The sequence below is a fragment of the Pseudophryne corroboree genome, chromosome 2, assembly GCF_028390025.1.
Source record: "Pseudophryne corroboree isolate aPseCor3 chromosome 2, aPseCor3.hap2, whole genome shotgun sequence".
NCBI classification, from domain to species: domain Eukaryota; kingdom Metazoa; phylum Chordata; class Amphibia; order Anura; family Myobatrachidae; genus Pseudophryne; species Pseudophryne corroboree.
The window spans coordinates 977,049,791-977,069,704 of NC_086445.1; the positions used below are offsets into that span (position 1 = coordinate 977,049,791).

The window sequence follows — 19,914 nt, forward strand, 5'->3', positions numbered from 1 at the left end:
TTTATTCTGGTAAGGTGACAGCCAAATACGAGGAGCAGAGCTGACACCCCATTGTAAAAGCAGCAGGAGGAGGGGGGAGTATCCCATATCCATGTAGGTGGGACGTGAAGCCTAAGGTGACCCAGGGCTTGCTCCAGCCCTGGCCATCTACCACTTTTCAGCTGCTAGGAGCTTCTGCGATGCTGGTTGTAATGTAAGGGGGTGGAGTGTACACAATTATGGGCATATCTATAATGTGTGGCTATAGTTACCTTCTTTAGGAAAAGTTCCTCAAATATTGCATTTATCTTAGGCAGGGTGGCATAAATATATGATTGGCTGGTGTTACAGGGGTACTTTGAACACTGCCACTCTACCAGCTAGAAAACACTGCCTGGAACCGTACCAATAGAGCAAGATGCATTCGGAAAACCAAAATACTAGTTAAACAAACAAAAAAATGATATAGATAAAAAGTGGGTGACAACAGAGAAATGGTTTCTAGTGTCACACGCAGGTAGATGTGTTATACTAGCATTAAAACTGCCAGTACAAGAAATGTAATTAACTCAGATGGAGTGAGGGCTGTCTGCGCCAGACATGGAAGTATGTAGTCACACGGTGAGATTCCAAATTTGGCTATATCTAGGTGCATCTTTTTCAGCTTCACCAACTATATTGGGTGGGCAGACGCCAACCAGGGGCTAAAAGGAGATTATCCACCCCTACTCCAACATGACCTATTCCACCTTTTACAGAATGTTCAGTTCCCAATCTTATCCGTTATTCTCCTATTGAAATAGCGTAGAACCAACTTGTTAGTATCATTCAAGTACCACCAGCAGGTCATGTAGAGGTTGGAACACTGATTTAATGCTTATAAAAACAAAAAAATATTGCCTCCAACATCTATTAATTTGATGTTTCCGCAATAGGAAAATAAGTGTGATGTTAAGGAGCAGCGGATGTTGTGCTCTGACACGTAGGGGAGTCTGGTTTATGTATTACGTTGCTCAGAAAGATACTATAAGGAGTTCTGACCAACCTACCCTATGCTGTGCCTTTTACTTGCAGCGCCTTCCTGTTTAAATCCCAGTTGGTCCCAGTTTATAGTCTCTGCTTTATTCCCCAAGCAACAACTGTGGAATCGCTATATGATATAGGGGTACATTTACTAAGCAGTGATAAGAGCGGAGACGTGAGCCAGTGGAGAAGTTTCCCAATCAACCAATCAGCAGCTCTGTATAATTTTATAGTATGCAAATTATAGATGTTACTTCAGTGCTGATTGGTTGCCATGGGCACTTCTCCACTGGCTCACTTCTCCGCTCTTATCACTGCTTAGTAAATGTCCCCCATAGTCAGTGAAGAACTATCAATTGACCAAGAACTTTATAGAGACCCATCAAGCATGGTGTGAGGAAACATGGGTGGGCGGCTCGGAGTGATTTGTTTTGCTGCAAAGCTGTATCTATCCTGCAGGGGGCACACCAATACAACCCCCTTAAATAAGCAGAAACTGAACTTTCAAATCCAACTGAACTAACACATTAAACTGATATTCTAAAAATTGTTGTAAAAATACATGTTTGCTATAAACTCCTCACTCACAGCATTGCTGTCGTTAGAATCCGTGATCAGCATTTGCTGGTACTGTCCGATAGGATAGCATCAGCAACTGTCTTAGGGGTCTATGTACTAAGCCGTGGAACGAGACATTTACTAAGCAGTAATAAGAGCGGAGAAGTGAGGCAGTGGAGAAATGGCCCCATCAACCAATCGGCAGCTCTGTATAATTTTATAGTATGCAAATTATAGATGTTACTTCAGTGCTGATTGGTTGCCATGGGCACTTCTCCACTGGCTCACTTCTCCACTCTTATCACTGACAGCCAACAAGCTCCGAACAAAAACATAGCCTGTAAATGGCAGTCAGGAGCTGATTGGCTGGGACTTTCTCTCCATTCTATCTCTCTACAAGGCTTAGTACATAGAACCCCACGTCTGACGCAGAGAATACCAGTTAATAATCAAGTCTAATATTATCTTTTTCCTCATTTGCGATATTAAATTTGTCCGTTGCATATTATTTTTTTGCACAAGTATATTTTTATTTTTTCAAGTTTGTGACAATTCCCATGTAGAATAGCTCCCCGAGCAGATATTTGGCTATAAATGTGCCAATAAATGTCCAGTATGTTTAGTTCCAGAGTGCACTATATCACATGGCAGCATCCCACAGCTCCAGACTCATTCCGAGTTGATCGCTAGCTGCCGTTGTTTGCAGCGCAGCTTTCAGGCAAAAAAGCGGCACTTCTGCGCATGCGTATGGTGCGCCACGCGCGTCGTACTTTCACAAAAGCCGATGCAGTTTCACACAAGGTCTAGCGACGCTTTTCAGTTGCACTGCTGGCCGCAGAGTGATTGACAGGAAGTGGGTGTTTCTGGGAGGTAACTGACTGTTTTCGGGAAGTGTGTGTAAAAACGCAGGCGTGTTGGATAAAAATGCAGGAGTGGCTGGGGAAACATAGGCGTGGCTGGCCGAACGCAGGACGTGTTTGTGACGTCAAAACAGGAACTAAACAGTCTGAAGTGATCGCTAGCTATGAGTAAGTCTCGAGCTACTCTGAAACTGCACAATCTTTTTTTGCAGCAGCGCTGCGATCCTTTCGTTCGCACTTCTGCTAAGATACACTCCCAGAGGGTGGCGGCTTAGCTTTTGCACTGCTGCTAAAAGCAGCTAGCGAGCGATCAACTCGGAATGAGGGCCAAAGTCATGACATTACAGAATACGTTTTAGATCAAAAAAGTCCAAAACCAGCCATTGAGGGCTTTTCCAGCATTTTCCGTCAACAATGTAAGAGATTGAAATTGGATTTCTCTGTGAAGCCTTAAAACAAAGCAGAAACTAAAAAGCGTGAGTGGCTCAGTGCTGGAACTATATATAGTGCTGCTACCCCCCTGGCGCAGCTGTGTAAAAAGAGCCCTGTACGGATTGGCAACTCAAAGAGGCTCCTTCTAACTTCACAGTGCAAAGCCGTATCCGCAAGCCTTCAAGCATTCCTGGTAAGTAGACCACTGTCCTCTTTTTCTCTCCATGTCACCCATATTAGGGTGTCACTGCAGTAAGAGGGTGTGTGCAATGAGGCGGGCAAGTGAGGATGATATCGGGAGCAGAGGTTCTACTTGAGATGAGGCACACAAAGGTGTGTGAGGCCTGGTGTGGCTTTATATGTGGATGTGCAGGAACGGTAGGAGTGCTCCATATCAATAACCGACTATGGGGGACATGTTCTAAACAGTGATGACAGTAGAGAAGTAAGCCAGTGGAGAAGTTGCCCATGGCAACCAATCAGCTGCTCTGTATACTTTTTTAGTATGCAAATTATAAATGTTACGTCAATGCTGATTGGTTGCCATGGGCAACTTGTCCACTGGCTCACTTCTCCACTTTTATCACTACTTAGTACATGGCCCCCTGTGCGCCCAGGAAATGTCTTCACTGAACTGTATTAGTGGCGTCACATTCAGCAGTTTACCAAGTCGCTGTGTTTGTTGAGGCAGTTGTCATGGTGACATTTAAAGTATTCTAACTTAGCCATCTGCTACCTGGACATTTTCCTTGTCCTTACGGAGAGTTACTATTTTTGCAAACCTGGCGCTCCAGTGGGTGGTCAAAAGGTTTACAAATCTACATTATTGTAGTGTTTTTATCTTTAATATTATTTATTGTTTTCTTTGTATGTTCTGAAAAATAAGTTATTCTGTACAAAGAGCAGAATTTCTCCATGTAATTGCTGGATTGGTAAGAGAAAGTGCTACTGTTTAAAAGTATTCTAGTCACAAAATTAGTTTTTGCTTAATTGTGCTTCGCCCAGGCGGATGTACAGTATATTCTGTATATAAGCTTCATACTATCCCTCTGCGCAGGCAAGGAGCAAACATAGGGTACGACTGCTACTTTTTTGCTTGATCTCTTTGAAATGTTTGGACCTTTCCTGACCTGGCCAAGAGCCACTTAGGTTATCCTGCCCCCCAGGATGACACGACTAGTCCTTGTCACTAAGCCACACCCACAAACAGGGACGAATGACTGATCAGTAAGAGTGACAGGAGTGCTCACCGAACAGACAAAGTAACTAGGCAGAAGAAAGAACAATTAATGTCAACGGTACTGATTGCAAATTCTGAAAGTGGACTAATTAGCATTAGCACCATCAGAGAAATTAGGAAAAGTCCAAGAATGAGATTATTATATAACATCCCTTAATACTGATACAAATACAAAGGGAACACAAAAAATGTAAAATTAGGGGGCAGATGTACTAAGCCTTGGAAAGTGATAAAGTGGAGAGAGATAAAGTACCAGCCAATCCGCTCGTGTCATTTTTCAGACACAGCATGTAACATGATACTTAGGAGCTGATTGGCTGGTACGTTATCTCTACTTTATCACTCTCTAAAGCGAAGTACATGGGGCAGTACGGATGGTGTAATGGTTAGCATTACTGCCTCACTGAGGTCATGGGTTCGATTCCCACCATGGCCCTAACTGTGCGGAGTTTGTATATTCTCCCCGTACTTGCGTGGGTTTCCTCCGGGTACTCCGGTTTCCTCCCACAATCCAAAAATATACTGGCAGAGTAATTGGCTCTAAACAAAAATTAACCCTACTGTGAATGTGTGTGCGTGTACATGTGATAGGAAATATAGAGTGTAAGCTCCACTGGGGCAGGGACTGATGTGAATGGGCAAATTTTCTCTGTAAAGCGCTGCGGAATATGTGTGCGCTATATACATAACTGGTAATAAATATATAATAATAAATGTGCCTCTAGATTCCTAACAAACTTTTGATGCCGTATAGCTGTTGTCTCATCTCCATTTTCCCTTTTTATTTCTGTTGGGCTTAGGGTAAAATGCTTTTTGGTCTAGTTTGAGCTGCCTTATCATTTATATGTACTAATGTCCTACCCAGTTGTATCACATATCTCATTTCAAAAGTGTTTATGCAGAAATGTTCTATCAATCTTCAACATTTACTTCTTTCAAAATAACGGTTATTTGTAAAGAAATAAAATACACAACACATCAGTTCCGATTTTTTTTTTAAATTTATTTATGTAACACAGTGTAGAAAGCTATTAGTTCATAAGCAATGATTCTGTACAATCATCCAGCAGAAAGTTGTCATTAAGGAATCTCTGCTAATTTTCGACCAGCAGGGCACTTTTTTCCCTAAAAAAAGTGCTTAGAATTATCAGAGACACACAAAACCCCATAAAACCTGGACGGCACCGCAACACATTGTGTCGTGGACGCATCCAACGCCGATGAGGTTAAAGCTTAAAAGGTACATATGTTAAAGAAAAATATTTATAATTTTTTTGTTAAATTTTTAATTACATTTTCGCAATTCCTAAAGTGTGCACATAAAACAGGCACAAAAAAAACAAGTGTATTTCCATGATTTTCTACATCACTAACACAGCAGAACAATCTGTACAATAATACAGTAGAGAGGGGAAAAAAAAAAAGAATACAAATTTTTGCATGGAATATTAAAAATAAAATTAAAATAAAATTCGATTTACCCTTAAAATGCATAGCAGAGGTGAAAAAAAAAGTACTCCGCGAAAAAAAAAAAAAAAAAAAAAAAAAGCAGCAAAAATCTCACATACACAAAATGCATCCCCCAATCTTTTGTAAAGCAGTTTTTCACCCAGGACTTAATTTTTTATCACGACTCACAAGAATAATATACAACCGGTTTAAAGGGTCTATATGATAAATAAGGGAGAGGCAGCTATTCATGCACTAGTTTAAAGACAGCTAAACTCTTTACAGTACACAAAAACATTCATTGAATAATGTTATGTAAAGACTAAAATGTTAAGAGAATACATTACTGATTTTAGTTTATTACTTCAAGCATCTACTTGTGTTACAGCACAGCTGTCAAAAGGCGAAAATGAGTAAATAATAAAACAGTGGTGTATTTTTTTGTTGTTGTTTGTTTTTGTGTGTGTTTTTGTTTTTATTTTTTTAATTCTCTCAACATGATCTTTTTCTGTTCTTATATTTATATATGTATATAGAGGAACACCGATGGGCAGTGAAGCAATCATTTGCTGTCCGAGAAGAGAGGCTGCTTGCGGTGTTCTTAGTTCTGCATCTGTTCAAAGAACTTGTACGTTGGGTTTTCGTAACCATTTTGCTGCATTTTGGTCAGGTGGCGCTCCTCCGGGGTCACCGCAGCATCAACCTGGGGGATGAGCAGCAGAGATGTCATAAAGCAGCAAGTATTTTTAAATATCCTTTTAACAAGATTAGACCGCTGTAACCTAATAGTGAACATAGCCTCTAGGAGCATCGTCTGTGTGATCCCTATCCTGGAAATCCCTGAGGAAATTAGACCTTCACAAAAAAAGACTTACGGGTATATTTACTAAGTCAGTGGTACTGGATGCGGGATATGAAGAGCACTGATATCAAATGCAAAACACTCCTGGTTTAACCTTTACGGTCCTTTTAAATCCCATAGTCAGAACCGCCGACAAGTAAATAAATCTACCCCCTGGATTTTAGAGCTGGATGATTTTATTTTACGGGATGGGTCCACCTTCTACTGCATCTCCCGTCCTTTCACTTCAACACTGCAATGAATCTCAAAGGGGGTATCAGGGGGACAGCGATTACAAAATAGGGATTTTTGTATACTTACCGTAAAATCTCTTTCTCTGATTACATCTGGGGGACGCTGCGCACTTACTGATGGGGTTAGAGGTGTGTGGTTGTGGAGTCTGGCACAGAACTATTAAAACCTGACTCCTCCCCCCTCTAACCCCTCCCATCTCCTTCCTGCCTAGCCAGCACCTCAGTTAACGTTTAGCCAAGCCAAAGGAGATAGACCGATAAAAAAAAATTAACTGGTTAAACCAGACAAACATATGGGAGGGATCGCAGCGTCCCCCAAATGGAATCAGAGAAAGAGATTTTACGGTAAGTAAACAAAAATCCCTATTTCTCTTTCATCCATCTGGGGGACGCTGCGCACTTACTGATGGGACTTCCCAAAGCAAGCTAAGTAGAGGAGGGAGACTCAGACGGCATAGCAGTCTGCAAAATTTGATGCCCAACAGAGGCAGTCTCCAAAGTAAAAGCATGAAAACGGTAGAACTTCGTGAAGGTATGTACGGACGACCCGGTCGCCGCTCTACACAGCTGCTCACAGATACATCTCCACGAACAGCCCAAGAGGCTCCAACAGCTCGAGGCAATGAGCGCTCAATGAATCAGGAACAGGCAATGTTGAAGAAACATAAGCCTGCCGATTAGCGCCAGTAACCCAGCGCGCCACCGTGTCCTTAGAAGCCGGTCAGCCATGCTTGGCGCATCAATCAAAAACCAACAAGGTATCCGTACTACGAATAGACTCTGTACAGGACAAATAAATGCAGAAGGCTCTAACAACATCCAATAGCGCTAAGTGACAATCTCTTCCCGAAGACTCTGGGAAAAACGCTGGAAGTATTATGTCCTGATTCATATGGAAAGCCGACACAACATTTGTCAAGAAGGAAGGCTTCGTACGGAAGACCACTCGATTGTCGTGAAAAACCAACAATGGTGGTCTGCAAGAAAACGCATGGCTGAAGCAATGGCCGAGATAAAAACAAAAAACAAAAACCACTTTCAAAGTAAGAAAGCGTAACCCAACAGATTCTAGTGGTTCAAACGAAGGCTTCTGGAGAGCCTGAAGAACCAGATTTAAATCCAGGGTGGAAACGGAGGAACAAAAGGACGTTGATTCCTGATAACACCTTAAAGGAATGCTTGGACCTCCGGAATGAGAGCCAATTTTTTTTTTTTTAAAGTATCGATAATGCCGAAACTTGTCCCGTAAGGGAAGACAACTAAGTCCTTTAGTCAGACCATCCTGAAAGAAAAACAACAGACGAGGCAAACGAAAGAGGTGCGGTGACAGCCCACGCCTTTCACACCAAGCAATGCAGATACACCATACTCTGTTATAAATACGAGAGGTGACTGTGTTGGATTCAAGAACCAAGCCATCAAAGCCAGATGATTTAAATTGTGGTGTGACAAAGACCATATAAAAGTAGATCGGACATCAGAGGTAGACAGAACGGGTCCTTGGTCACCCTGCTGCGGAGAAGAGTACCACTGATGACGAGGCCAGTATTGTGTTACAAGAAGGACCGGGGGACCTTCTCTCCGGAGGTGTTGAAGTAAACGCGGTATCAAGGGAAATGGCAGAAACAGATATCCCAGTCGAAATTGCCACGGAGCTGGCAAGGCATCGATTAGCCTTGCTTGAGGATCCCGAGTTTGGGAGCCGTACCAAAGAAGCTTTCGGTTGAGACGAAATGCCATGAGGTCGACGTCGGGAGTTCCCCACAGAGATACTAGGGCCAGAAAGACTTCTTGATGAAGTTCCCATGCTCCCAAATGTATCGTGTGACGGCTTAAGAACTCTGTTTCCCAGTTGTCCAATCCTGGAATGTGAAGTGCGGAGATGGTTAAAATCCACCTTTTCGCCCACTGGAGAATATGGGCGACCTTCTTCATGTCTCTCCACCTGCGAGTTCCACCCTGTTTGTTTATGTAAGCCATCGGCCTGGCGTGGTCTGAGCAAATGCGTATCCAGATGACCCTGGACGCTGGTTTGTACCTGAATTAGAGCATACCGAAGTGTTCTCAACTCGAGAATGTTGATCAGTAAGTTCGTTTCTTGACCTTTTCAGAGTCTCTGGAAGTGCTGAGATTGAAGTCACGCCCCACCCGACCTATGAGGCTGGCGTCCTTGGCGATCGTCATCCGAGACCAAACAGTGAACGGTGCCCACCTTGATTAGAGTGCGACTGTGAAGCCACCAATGGAGAGACTGTCGAGTCTGAACAAACAGCCGGCATAATTGCAAGTCCAGATGTGGACCCGTTTGATTCCAAGAACCCAGAATCTGAGTCTGAAGGGGCCCCAGCATGGAATCTGGCATATAGTACTGCTTCGAAGGTCGCCACTATCTTGCCCAACACATGCATACATCTGAGAACCTCGGCAACAGCAACAGGGAGCGGACTGTGGTGCAGATCCTGGAGTTGTCCTGAGGTAGAAAAACTCTGACTTTTTGTGTCGAACAGGAAACCTAGAAAAACTATCTCCTGAGAGGGGATGAAGGAAGATTTCCGGAAATTCACAATCCATCCGAAGGATTGTAGAGTGTCCATGGTGTGTTGGAGGTGTTGTTGAAGTAGTTCCTGTGACGCAACTTTTGGGAACAAATCATCCAGGTAAGGAATAATGTTGACCCCCTGACATCCGAGGATCGCCACTACGTGACCCAATATTTTGTAAATACCTGAGGGGCCGTGGAAGGACCGAAAGGAAGAACTTGACACTGCGAACCTCAACAGATGTTGAGGACCCGACCAAATTGGAACATGCGTCGATAGATAAGAAACACTCCTCCAGGTCCAGGCGGCGAAGATTGGATGCATCGATTCCATCTTGAATTTCTGGACGGACAAATTCAGGCATTTTAGATTTAAAATGGGTCGAAACGAACCACCCGGTTGTTTATGAGAAAAAGACTTGTGTAAAAAACCCTGACCGCGTTGTAGTTTGGGAACTAAAAGAATTACTCCATGCCGTAAAAGCGTGGATGATCCCTATCACCCACCGATCCGGTTGTGACAGGAGCCACACTTCTTTGTACTGTAGTCCACCACCAAGGATCCCTCCGGAGACCTCCCCGCATCATGCGGCAGGCTTGTTGGTAGGCTTGACTGCCCGCCTGCGGGGTGCCTGTAAATACAATAGTATACTAAATAAACCCGGGGGCACATTGGATTCGAACCCATGACCTGCTGTATGCAGTGCAGAGTGAATTTCCTCTGGGCTATGAGAGTAACTGTTGAACGGCTACCATGGTATGCACCTCTGCACGGAAATCTTGAAAAGACTCAAAAGGACTGGAAACCGCCCCTGCCTTGAGTATGAAAGGACTGAAGCTTCGTTGCTTTCAGCTTCTGAGGAGCAACTAAAAGAAAAGGGCTCTTGCCACCCATAGTATCTGAGATAATCTTCATAAATTCCGGACCAAAAAGGAATTCTCCTTCAACTGAACGGCACTCAATCTCTGTTTTGAATCAGAGTCAGCGTCACAAACACGAAGCCAGAGTGAACGCCTCGTTGTATCTGCTACAGCAGATACACGCGACCATAGCGAGGCCGAGTTCAACAAGGCCTCACCAACATAAGTGAGAGCCTCAGAAATTTGTTCAGCTAGCCGAATAGCCTCCAATGAGTCGTCAAACTGCATGCCAAATACCACTTGAGCTAGCCTTAAGGACCCAGGCGCCAGCGAGGACTGGACGCAGAGAAGTACCTGTTAAGGTAAAAATAGATTTAAGAAACGCCTCAGTCGTCCTATCCGTTGGATCTTTCAATGTCATTGATTGTACCACAGGGATTACTGTAGCCTTCACTCATCAAATGAGAATTAGGAGCATCCGCCTACGGAGCAGTTTCCCAGAATTTTGAATCCTCTTTTGCAAAAGGATATAAAAATCTTAATTTCATTGCTTTTTTTTTTGTTTTTTTTAAAGAACCTGAAAGCGTGCACTCGGCTTAAGCCAAGGGTCTTTTAAATGTTTGCAAAATGTGTATATGAGTCTGAGGAATGTAAATCAGCTATAGCAGCGGCCATGTTCCTGGCCCACAGAGAGAAAGACTGATCTGTAGATCCATTAGACTGCACTACAACCGGTGTCACGGAGCGTTATGCAGAGTACCAAAATCAGAAAGACACCTACCCATAGATCTGGCTCAAGGGGGTCTGGCTGACTCCCCTGGAGCTGTGTCCAACCCAGAGTGACACAAGTCAGCCATGGCATCTGCCCTGTGTCTTGCCCACATTGACATAGACTGATCTGTCGAGCTATCCCGTTTGCTCCGCAACTGCCGTCCCTGAACTACAGATGGTACCTGGGTCCGTGCTACCTTTTGAGAGTATGGAACCCCATAGGTAACATGTAAAGGAAACTACTGAACCTGCCTTCCCTTTTGCAGGTTTGTCAGGTTTACTGGCTATGGTGTAAATCCACAAATCAACAACTATAACTGCAGCCCATAGTGGGATTGAACCTAGGACCTCTGGGTTGGCAATCGTACACATATATTATTTAATTCCCGCCTGTAAACATCTCAGATAGGCTGTGAGAAAATTCTGACAGTTTGTGTGAAAAGGTTGATGCAGAGTACTGATCTAACCCAGAACACATAAATATATCTATATCGTCTAATCCCCGCCTGTATACTTAACAGGGTGAGATAGGCCGTGTGGAAAATCCCCTATCCCTCCTTAGGATGCTGCGCAGCTTCATTAAGAAAGTGTGTGTGTGTGTGTGTGGGTGTTAAAATGGCAGCTGCTGTTAGAGTCTGCCACCTTGTTGATAGCGGAGCAGTACGGCAGCCAGAGCGGTAAGAGCAGTGGCGGGAAGCAAGAGACCGCCAATTGCTGTAGATCCCCTTCAGTGAAAGGACCCGTTGCGCTCTTCAATAATGGGACGGCCGCGGCTAGCGGCTCCCGGCTCCCCTTCCACTATGGTCCCGCTGCCGTTTGTGTAACACAGACAGCAAGCGGCATAAAGCAGTGGCGAGAGCTCTGACCTTCCGCTCGAGGGCTCCGAACCTCCGCTCAGCAGCGCTTGGAAGCCGCTAGCAAACACCCAGGCTGCACTGTGAGGGAGAGGGTAATAGCGGGGACAATAGAAAACGCTGCCAGAGCAGGTTACTTGTCCTACCTGAATTAGAAGCCTCCTCAGTGTTGAGTCTAGTAAAGGAAAGTCCCAGAGGCCGCTGGCATGGTGACTGTTCCAGAGGCAGGGTGAGTGAGGACTGTACATCTACTATCTATCTAGCCTCACTCGCAACATGCTTGTCACCTGTGAACAGGGACTAAGCATATTAGAAAAAAAAAACAAAAAAAACAAGAGCAAATAAAACCTAACTAAAAACTAAGAGCAAGAAAAACTGTGCCTGTCCTCCAAGGCACAAAACTAAAACTGAGGTGCTGGCTAGGCAAGAAGGAGATGGGAGGGGTTAGAGGGGGGAGGAGTCAGGTTTTAATAGTTCTGTGCCAAACTCCACAACCACACACCTCTAACCCCATCAGTAAGTGCGCAGCGTCCCCCAGATGGATGAAAGAGAAAATGTACTTGCATTCTCTAGATACAAAGGTCGACAGTGGTTAAGGTCAATAGCTAAAAGAGGTAGACAGGGTCAAATTTTGACGCAACACTCAAACAAACACATTGGGGGTCTCACACACCCACTCACGCTCGCTCGCTCACTCACTCACTCAAACTTACACTCACCGCTGCTGCTGAAGATCAACTACCGCTGCTGCTGAAGAGGAAACCGCTTCGGAAGATGAGTAATCACTGACTAATTAAGCTAATTGGAAACACAAGGCGCGCAAGGGTGCCAGAGCAAGTCCAGCTGATTTTACCTAAAAATAATGATTTTAGGAAAAATCAGACTTGCTCTGGAGATGCGTGAAAAAAAGACACTGTGATTTTTGTTTTTTAGAAATTACAGCGTTTTACTTCTCTCCTCTAATTGAATAGGAAAACCTCGCAAAACAGGGTTTTTTAAATTCCCTGCTCTCAATTGAGTTCCCCTCCCCTTAGAACGCTTCCAGATTCGTCTGCTGGTAAATGGAACATTAAAAACAAAGCAGTGAGTGGCTGCTGATATTAAGGTTCTACCGCCATTCCTTCATTCCCAGCTCTGCGCAAACAGCGCTCACCTCTACTACGCCGTGGTGGATAGACGTGTACTGCTTCTTTTTCAGCATCACCAGAGTGATTACGATAACTGTGGCTATGACGAGGCCGCCAACCATTAGACCAATGATTGCTCCCTTGTTTGAACCGACTTCCTCTGCAAAGAATACCTGGGAAAAAAAAGATTTAAAAAGTTTTTGTTTTTTTTATCAGCAGGCTGGAAACCCTCAATAAAGAATGACTTCTCAATGTGATACATTTCCTCTAACAATTTCATCAATGATCCCACTTCAAACTGAGGACTTGAATATAAAGATTACCATCTGGTAAGATGCAGCAGGGAAGGGTGGGGGGTGGGGTGGGGCAATGGGGTATACATAGGGCATGATTCAATTCAATGACAGTTGAACAGCTCCGGGAATTAGCTCCCTTGCGCTATTCAATACAGCGCCATGTTACACCCAACGGCGGGATTTCCTTGCGCACCGCCGGAGGGCTGCAAGCAGAAATCAGACAAAAGTGCTGGTGGGATGCTGATTTCTGGCCTTAGAACAGCGGAAACAGCGTCGCGCCAGGCATTTAAGTCAGAGAACGTCCATAGAGGTCTAAACACTTCAAGCTTGGAGTCTCCACTGTCAGATACATTATTGGGCTGGAACCTTACAGGAACTGTTTAAGTGAAAGCAATACCTGTAAGAGGTGAAAGTAACCTAGGCCGCTAATATATGTCACCAGCAAGGACTTGCAGGAAGCAGGGCCAGATTAACAGTGAGGCAGATGGGACTACAGGTCCAGGCCACCACATAAGAATAGGCCCTCTCTAGATGTCCCTGGGTGCAGACCCTGATGAAACGTGCTATGCAGGAAGTAGTGTTCCACACAAAAAGAAAATACAGTAACTGAATTGTCAATAGCCATATAGTGAGTGTGAAATGCTAATAAGCCAATAACACTTTGCCATACACTATGCATAGGGTGGCTCTATTACACTTTGCGGTTGTGTCAAAGCAACAAAACAAATCCTAGAAGTTAAAGTCACAGGGGTAGTGAGGAAATGGGGGTCAATGTACTAACTTCTGCCCTTTTGTCAGCACCAAGAGGTGCCTTGTATCACCACGGTAACAGGATGTCTTGGAGCTGAGTCACTGAGGTGTTACAGTAAGTCACCTCTCCTGCAATCTCTGCTCTTCTAGTGGGATACAGGACATGTCTGTGCAGACTCAATGCGCATGTACCACAAGATCTCATTCTGGACTGGCGGCATATGTGCAAAGATGTTGGGAGGTACATGGCGCCATCCACAGATGGCAGTACTATGTGCCACTGAGCATTTGGTCGCTCAGAATAATGGCAACATTATTAACAGAAGACAAAGGCACAGCTGGAGAAATCTCTGATGTCTCCACGGCTTACCTTGCAATACTTTTTGGAGAAGTGGTCAACTGAGAATACTATGGGGTGTATTCAATAGCTGTCGGAAGGTGCCATCTTGTCAGAAAGATGGCAGCTTCCGACCGATTTAGGTCGGAAGGGGTTCCGACCTATTCAAAAAGTGCAGTTTTTTTCCGACAAGTCGGGAATTCCCGACTTGTCGGAAAACACGTGGATCAGCGGAATAGCCGCCGATCCGCGTGCTTCTGTCGGAAATGGGGACAAATCCGACAATCTCAATACGACTTTAAAAAAAAAGTCGGACTGAGGTAAGGGGACGGGGAGCGGTGCAGCAGGCTACGGGGAGCGGGGATGAGAGGTACCTTGACGGCCATCCCCAGCCAGGCACCTCCCTCCTTGCAGCGCGGCACTGGGCGGCTGTGATATACGGCCCCAGCAGCTCCCTGTATTCTCACACACGGGGAGCTGCTGACAGCCGCACGGACACTGGCCAAATCTGACAGTCTGATTTGGCCACTCTATTGATTAGGGGTTGTTGGATCGGATCCGACTCTTATTGAATATACCCCTATGTGGGGAGATACATACAGTGCACGTAAGACGACCAAACAGGAGTTCCAAGCAAGAAGAGTTCTACAAGGATGAATGGGAAATTCCTAAAGCTAGAAAGACACTTGGACAACTACAAGGCGTGTGTCCTCATACACCTAACCTCAATACGCCAAGCGGCGCAGAAAAACCGCACCAAGCAGTGTAGCCTAGCAACGTTTTCTTTCAATCTGTGTCTTATCCACAAAGACGCAGTGAAACACCACTCATAGTGTACTGGAGACACCGTCCTGCGACGTTAACCACACAGGAATTTAAAACATGTACAAAGTCGCAGATGAAGCACAATGGAAGTTGGCATGAAAATAAGCCACGGCCGCTGCATTTCATACACAGATTGAGACTCATTTGCACACAGATGTAAAAGTGTTGCATATCAATTAATCAGCGCAGTCTCGTGAAGTGGCATTGCACGGGACTTGGTGCACTGACAAGGGTGCGACTGTGTCAACAGTGCATGAGGACACACCTGTACAGACTGACAGGGTGAGCAGACACATGCTGCATTCTCATTATTATATATTTCTTCCAATCGAACAATTGTCATTGTTAAATCTGTATCCGGCAGAGATGCGTGTATACAACCCACACCAGCCACCCTACTCCCAGGCTGCTTAAGTCCTGTACTCTGAATCCCCGCCCACCTCTCCCGGGAAGGTCATCTATCCCAGGAGCTGGAGACCTACCCACAAATGTTGGAAATTTCAGGAGAACAGGCAGCTATAATATACATACAGTAAACACGCACAGTATTCAGCACCTCTCTTACCAGTTTCTGGTGGTGCACTTCATAACCAGCATCCATTTTTACTTCAGAAATTGCTTCAGTCTTAATGTTAGTTAGCCCTGATCCTGTAAAAATGAGAAATAGCGTGATTACACCACACCGAGAAACAGGCCTTCCTCCTGGGCCTCATCTGACTGCGTCTATGCTGTGCTCCTGGGTTTTGTTGCTGGGAGTTAGTGTGCTCCCTGCTTTCAGTTCCGTCTTAATACTTATGGCTAAATACCGCTTAAACAATGTAATAAAACTTGTAGCAAACACACAATGTTTTATAGACTCTTACAGCTTAAACACCAACCAATAATTTCTTTATAAATATGGTTATTTTGATATATACATAACAAGATTAACCAACCGGGGGCCACGGCAATAAGAAGACCCATTACACTTTATGTAATGTTTACTGTGCATTTCAGTGTTACTATATTTATGATTGGAAGTCATTCTGTTTTCATTGCCGCTTTCTGCCATTTTGACCAAAAGAGAACACAAATAAAATAAAAATGTAATTTAAATAATAAAAGAATAAATACAGCAATAATAACAGATGGTAGATTTTGCTCATGTTTCAGCAGTCTAACGCTTATTCAACAAGGAAGTCAGTGTGAGTGCCCTACTACCAGCATTAACAGACATGGTATGGCTCCTAGATCAGACTGGCCACTGTCTGATGAATCCCATTCCCCTGTAAGCCACTACAGCAGGTTCAATATAGAAAACGTTACTCAAACAAGTTCACATTATACATTTTTAGGGGAGGTGACACAAAGGGGTCTATTCATGAAGCAGTGAAAAGAGTGGAGAGGTGGGCCAGTGGAGAAGTTGCCCATGGCGATCAATCAGAGTTGAGGTAACATTTATAAAGTGCATTCTATAAAATTATATGTAGCAGCTGATCGGTTGCCATGGGCAACTTCTCCACACTTTTTACTGCTTCATGAATATACAAGAGCCATATAAACACAGTTGCTCAGTTAAAGGTCAGAGGTCACCCCCTCACATAAAAGGTCACTACAGAACGCTCATGACTTTAAACTGCTGCGTTGAAGATATGATGTTTTTTTCTGGCCGGGGTTAAGTGCATTAGTTGTCAAAACAAATCTATTAGAGTGTCCCCTCCATTTACCAGGGGAAATGAGGCGTGAGGTTGGCAGGCTCCGACACGCTAGTGCTGCATATGCTGGAATAGTGTGGGGCTTTACTGTGCTCGCTGGGACGGACAGCCGCGCATTGTTCATCATCTCCTGTATGGGCTGGAATGTCACCAGCCCAACCAGATGGCGCCCTAATAGCCTCAGTCTTTTATTTATTTTCATTTACTGGAATTTTTACAGCAACGAACAAACGAGTTGAAAAATCGAAATAGTTAGCGGCAGCTTACTACGGAATTGTTCGGCCATAGAAACATTTCCCACTTACACTTGACTTCAGCTTTGTAACTTGTACACGCCCTTCAGCAATTTATACTAAACATTTTTCTATGAACATGGCGCGTCAGCAGCAACAAGTGATGGCTTCATATAGAAGTCCCTATATATACTAAGACAGCACTGGCGTTGCATAAAATAAAGCATTCAGAGTCTGCAAACTGTTTCTGCTGAACAAAAGAAGATATAATGGTGGTTACACTGCATGCCCGAATATTCTCCACAGATGGGAGGCAGACTAGATGAGGTAATGGCATTCGCTGCATAAATTATGGCAGAAAATCCAGACAGGCATTTTCATTGGACAAAAAATAGAAACATTTTATTTTCCTATTGGAAAGGTTCTTCCAGTACAAGACAAATAGTTATGGAATATGGACGTTGAGGGAAGCATTATGACAGCGATTGTAGGTGTTAGTATGAAAGTGAGGTAGGTAGGTGAAAATGTGGAGCGGGAAAATTTACAGCCTAGCGGAGGTAAGGCAGGAAGGTAAACAGATTTGCGATGGTGGAGTGGTATAGTGAATGTCACTCCAGAGTGGTGCGTGAAGGTGAACAGCATTGCGGAGGTGGGTCTGAAGAGGTGAACAGCCATGCAGAGGTGGAGCGGGAAAGTGAACGTCCTTGCAGAGATGGGGCGGGAAACGTGAACGTCCTTGCAGAGGTGGGGTGGGAAACGTGAACGTCCTTGTGGAAAGTGGGGCGAGAAAGTGAACGTCCTTGCAGAGATGGGGCGGGAAACGTGAACGTCCTTGCAGAGGTGGGGTGGGAAACGTGAACGTCCTTGTGGAAGGTGGGGCGAGAAAGGTGAAAGACATTGATTAGGTGGGGCAGGAAAGGTGTACTGCCTTGTGAAGGTGGGGCGGGAAAGGTGAACGGCCTTGCAGAGGTGGGGCGGGAAGGTAAACGGCCTTGCTGAAGTTGAGTAGAAAAAGTGAATGTCCTTTCAGAGGTGGTGTGAGAAAGGTGAATGTCCTTGCAGAGGTGGGGTGGGAAAGGTGAACATCCTTGCTGAGGTGAGGCAGGAAAAGTGAACGTGCTTGCTGAGGTGGGGCAGGAAAAGTAAACGTCCTTGCGGAAGGTGGGGCAGGAAAAGTGAACGTCCTTGCAGTGGTGGGGCAGGAAGGTAAACAGATTTGTGATGGTGGAGTGGTAAAGTGAATGCCACTCCAGAGTGGGGCATGAAGGTGAACAGCCTTGCAGAGGTAGAGCATGAAAAGTGAGCGTCCTTGCAGAGGTGCGGCGGGAAAAGTGAACGTCATTGCGGAAGGTGGGGTGAGAAAGGTGAAAGACATTGATTAGGTGGGGCAGGAAAGGTGTACTGTATTGTGAAGGTGGGGCGGGAAAGGTGAACAGCCTTGCAGAGGTGGGGCGGGAAGGTAAACGGTCTTGCTGAGGTGGAGCAGAAAAAGTGAATGTCCTTGCAGAGGTGGGGTGGGAAAGGTGAATGTCCTTGCAGAGGTGGGGTGGGAAAGGTGAATGCCCTTGCAGAAGTGTGGGGGGAGGGGGTAAGAAAAGTGAACATCCTTGTGGAGGTGGGATGGGAAGGTGAAAGACACTGAATATGTGGGGTCTTGCAGAGGTGGGGTGGGAAAGGTGAACGGCCTTGCGGACGTGGGGCAGGAAAGGTGAACGGCCTTGCGGAGGTGGGGCGGGAAAGGTGAACGGCCTTGCGGGGGTGGGGCGGGAAAGGTGAACGGCCTTGCGGGGGTGGGGCGGGAAAGGTGAACGGCCTTGTGGAGGTGGGGCGGGAAAGGTGAACGGCCTTGCGGAGGTGGGGGGGGAGGTGAATGGCCTTGCGGAGGTGGGACGTGAAGGGTGAACGACGGCCTTGCGAAGGTGGGACGGGAAGGGTGAAAGTTCTTGCTGAAGTGGTGAATATCCTTACGGAAAGTGGGTCGAGATAGGTGAAAGATATTGAATAGGTGGCGCTAGAAAGGTGTACTGCCTTGTGGAGGTGGGGTGGGAAAGGTGAACGTCCTTGCAGTGGTTGGGTGAAAAAGGTGAACGTTGAATGTCCTTGTGGAAGGTGGGGTAGGAAGGGTATACTACCTTGTGGAGTTAGGGCGGGAAAGGTGAATGGCTTTACGAAGGCAGAGCGGGAAGGTGAATGGCCTCGCGGAGGTGGAATGTGAACGGATTTATTAGGGTGGGAATGGAGGGTGGACATGTCGGGTAGTAGATGGGTAGACAAGTGAACGGCCTTCCAGAGCTGGGGCAGGAAAGTGAATGAATGACATTTGAGACTTGACATTACCAAAGAGGAGGCCAATAGACCCAAACAGATTCCAGTAATCATTTATATGGTACCATCTACAAAATGATAGCTATGACTGGTTGCTATGGGCAACAACTCCATTTTTGTAAAACTGCACTTTAGTAAATTTATGCACTGAATATGCAGATTGTGAGAGGAAAGTAGAGGCCATGGAAAATAAGAATTTACTTACCGATAATTCTATTTCTCGGAGTCCGTAGTGGATGCTGGGGTTCCTGAAAGGACCATGGGGAATAGCGGCTCCGCAGGAGACAGGGCACAAAAAGTAAAGCTTTAGGATCAGGTGGTGTGCACTGGCTCCTCCCCCTATGACCCTCCTCCAAGCCAGTTAGATACTGTGCCCGGACGAGCGTACATAATAAGGAAGGATTTTGAATCCCGGGTAAGACTCATACCAGCCACACCAATCACACTGTACAACCTGTGATCTGAACCCAGTTAACAGTATGATAACAGCGGAGCCTCTGAAAAGATGGCTCACAACAATAATAACCCGATTTTTGTAACTATGTACAAGTATTGCAGATAATCCGCACTTGGGATGGGCGCCCAGCATCCACTACGGACTCCGAGAAATAGAATTATCGGTAAGTAAATTCTTATTTTCTCTATCGTCCTAGTGGATGCTGGGGT

General features: G+C 45.2%; 1 protein-coding gene across 4 annotated transcripts in view; it reads right to left on the bottom strand.

The window, feature by feature from the left end:
- Positions 1 to 5,074: 5,074 nt before the first annotated feature.
- The window catches only part of APP (amyloid beta precursor protein), a 405,252-nt gene continuing 390,412 nt past the window's right edge, over positions 5,075 to 19,914 (bottom strand). For all 4 annotated transcript variants that reach the window (XM_063956380.1, XM_063956379.1, XM_063956382.1 and 1 more), the window contains 3 exons: positions 15,562 to 15,644; positions 12,815 to 12,961; positions 5,075 to 6,244 (listed from right to left, as the gene is read on the bottom strand). In XM_063956380.1, the coding sequence (XP_063812450.1) occupies positions 6,143 to 6,244; positions 12,815 to 12,961; positions 15,562 to 15,644 (332 nt within the window). In that variant the 3' untranslated portion in view covers positions 5,075 to 6,142. The remainder of the gene's footprint in view (positions 6,245 to 12,814; positions 12,962 to 15,561; positions 15,645 to 19,914) is intronic.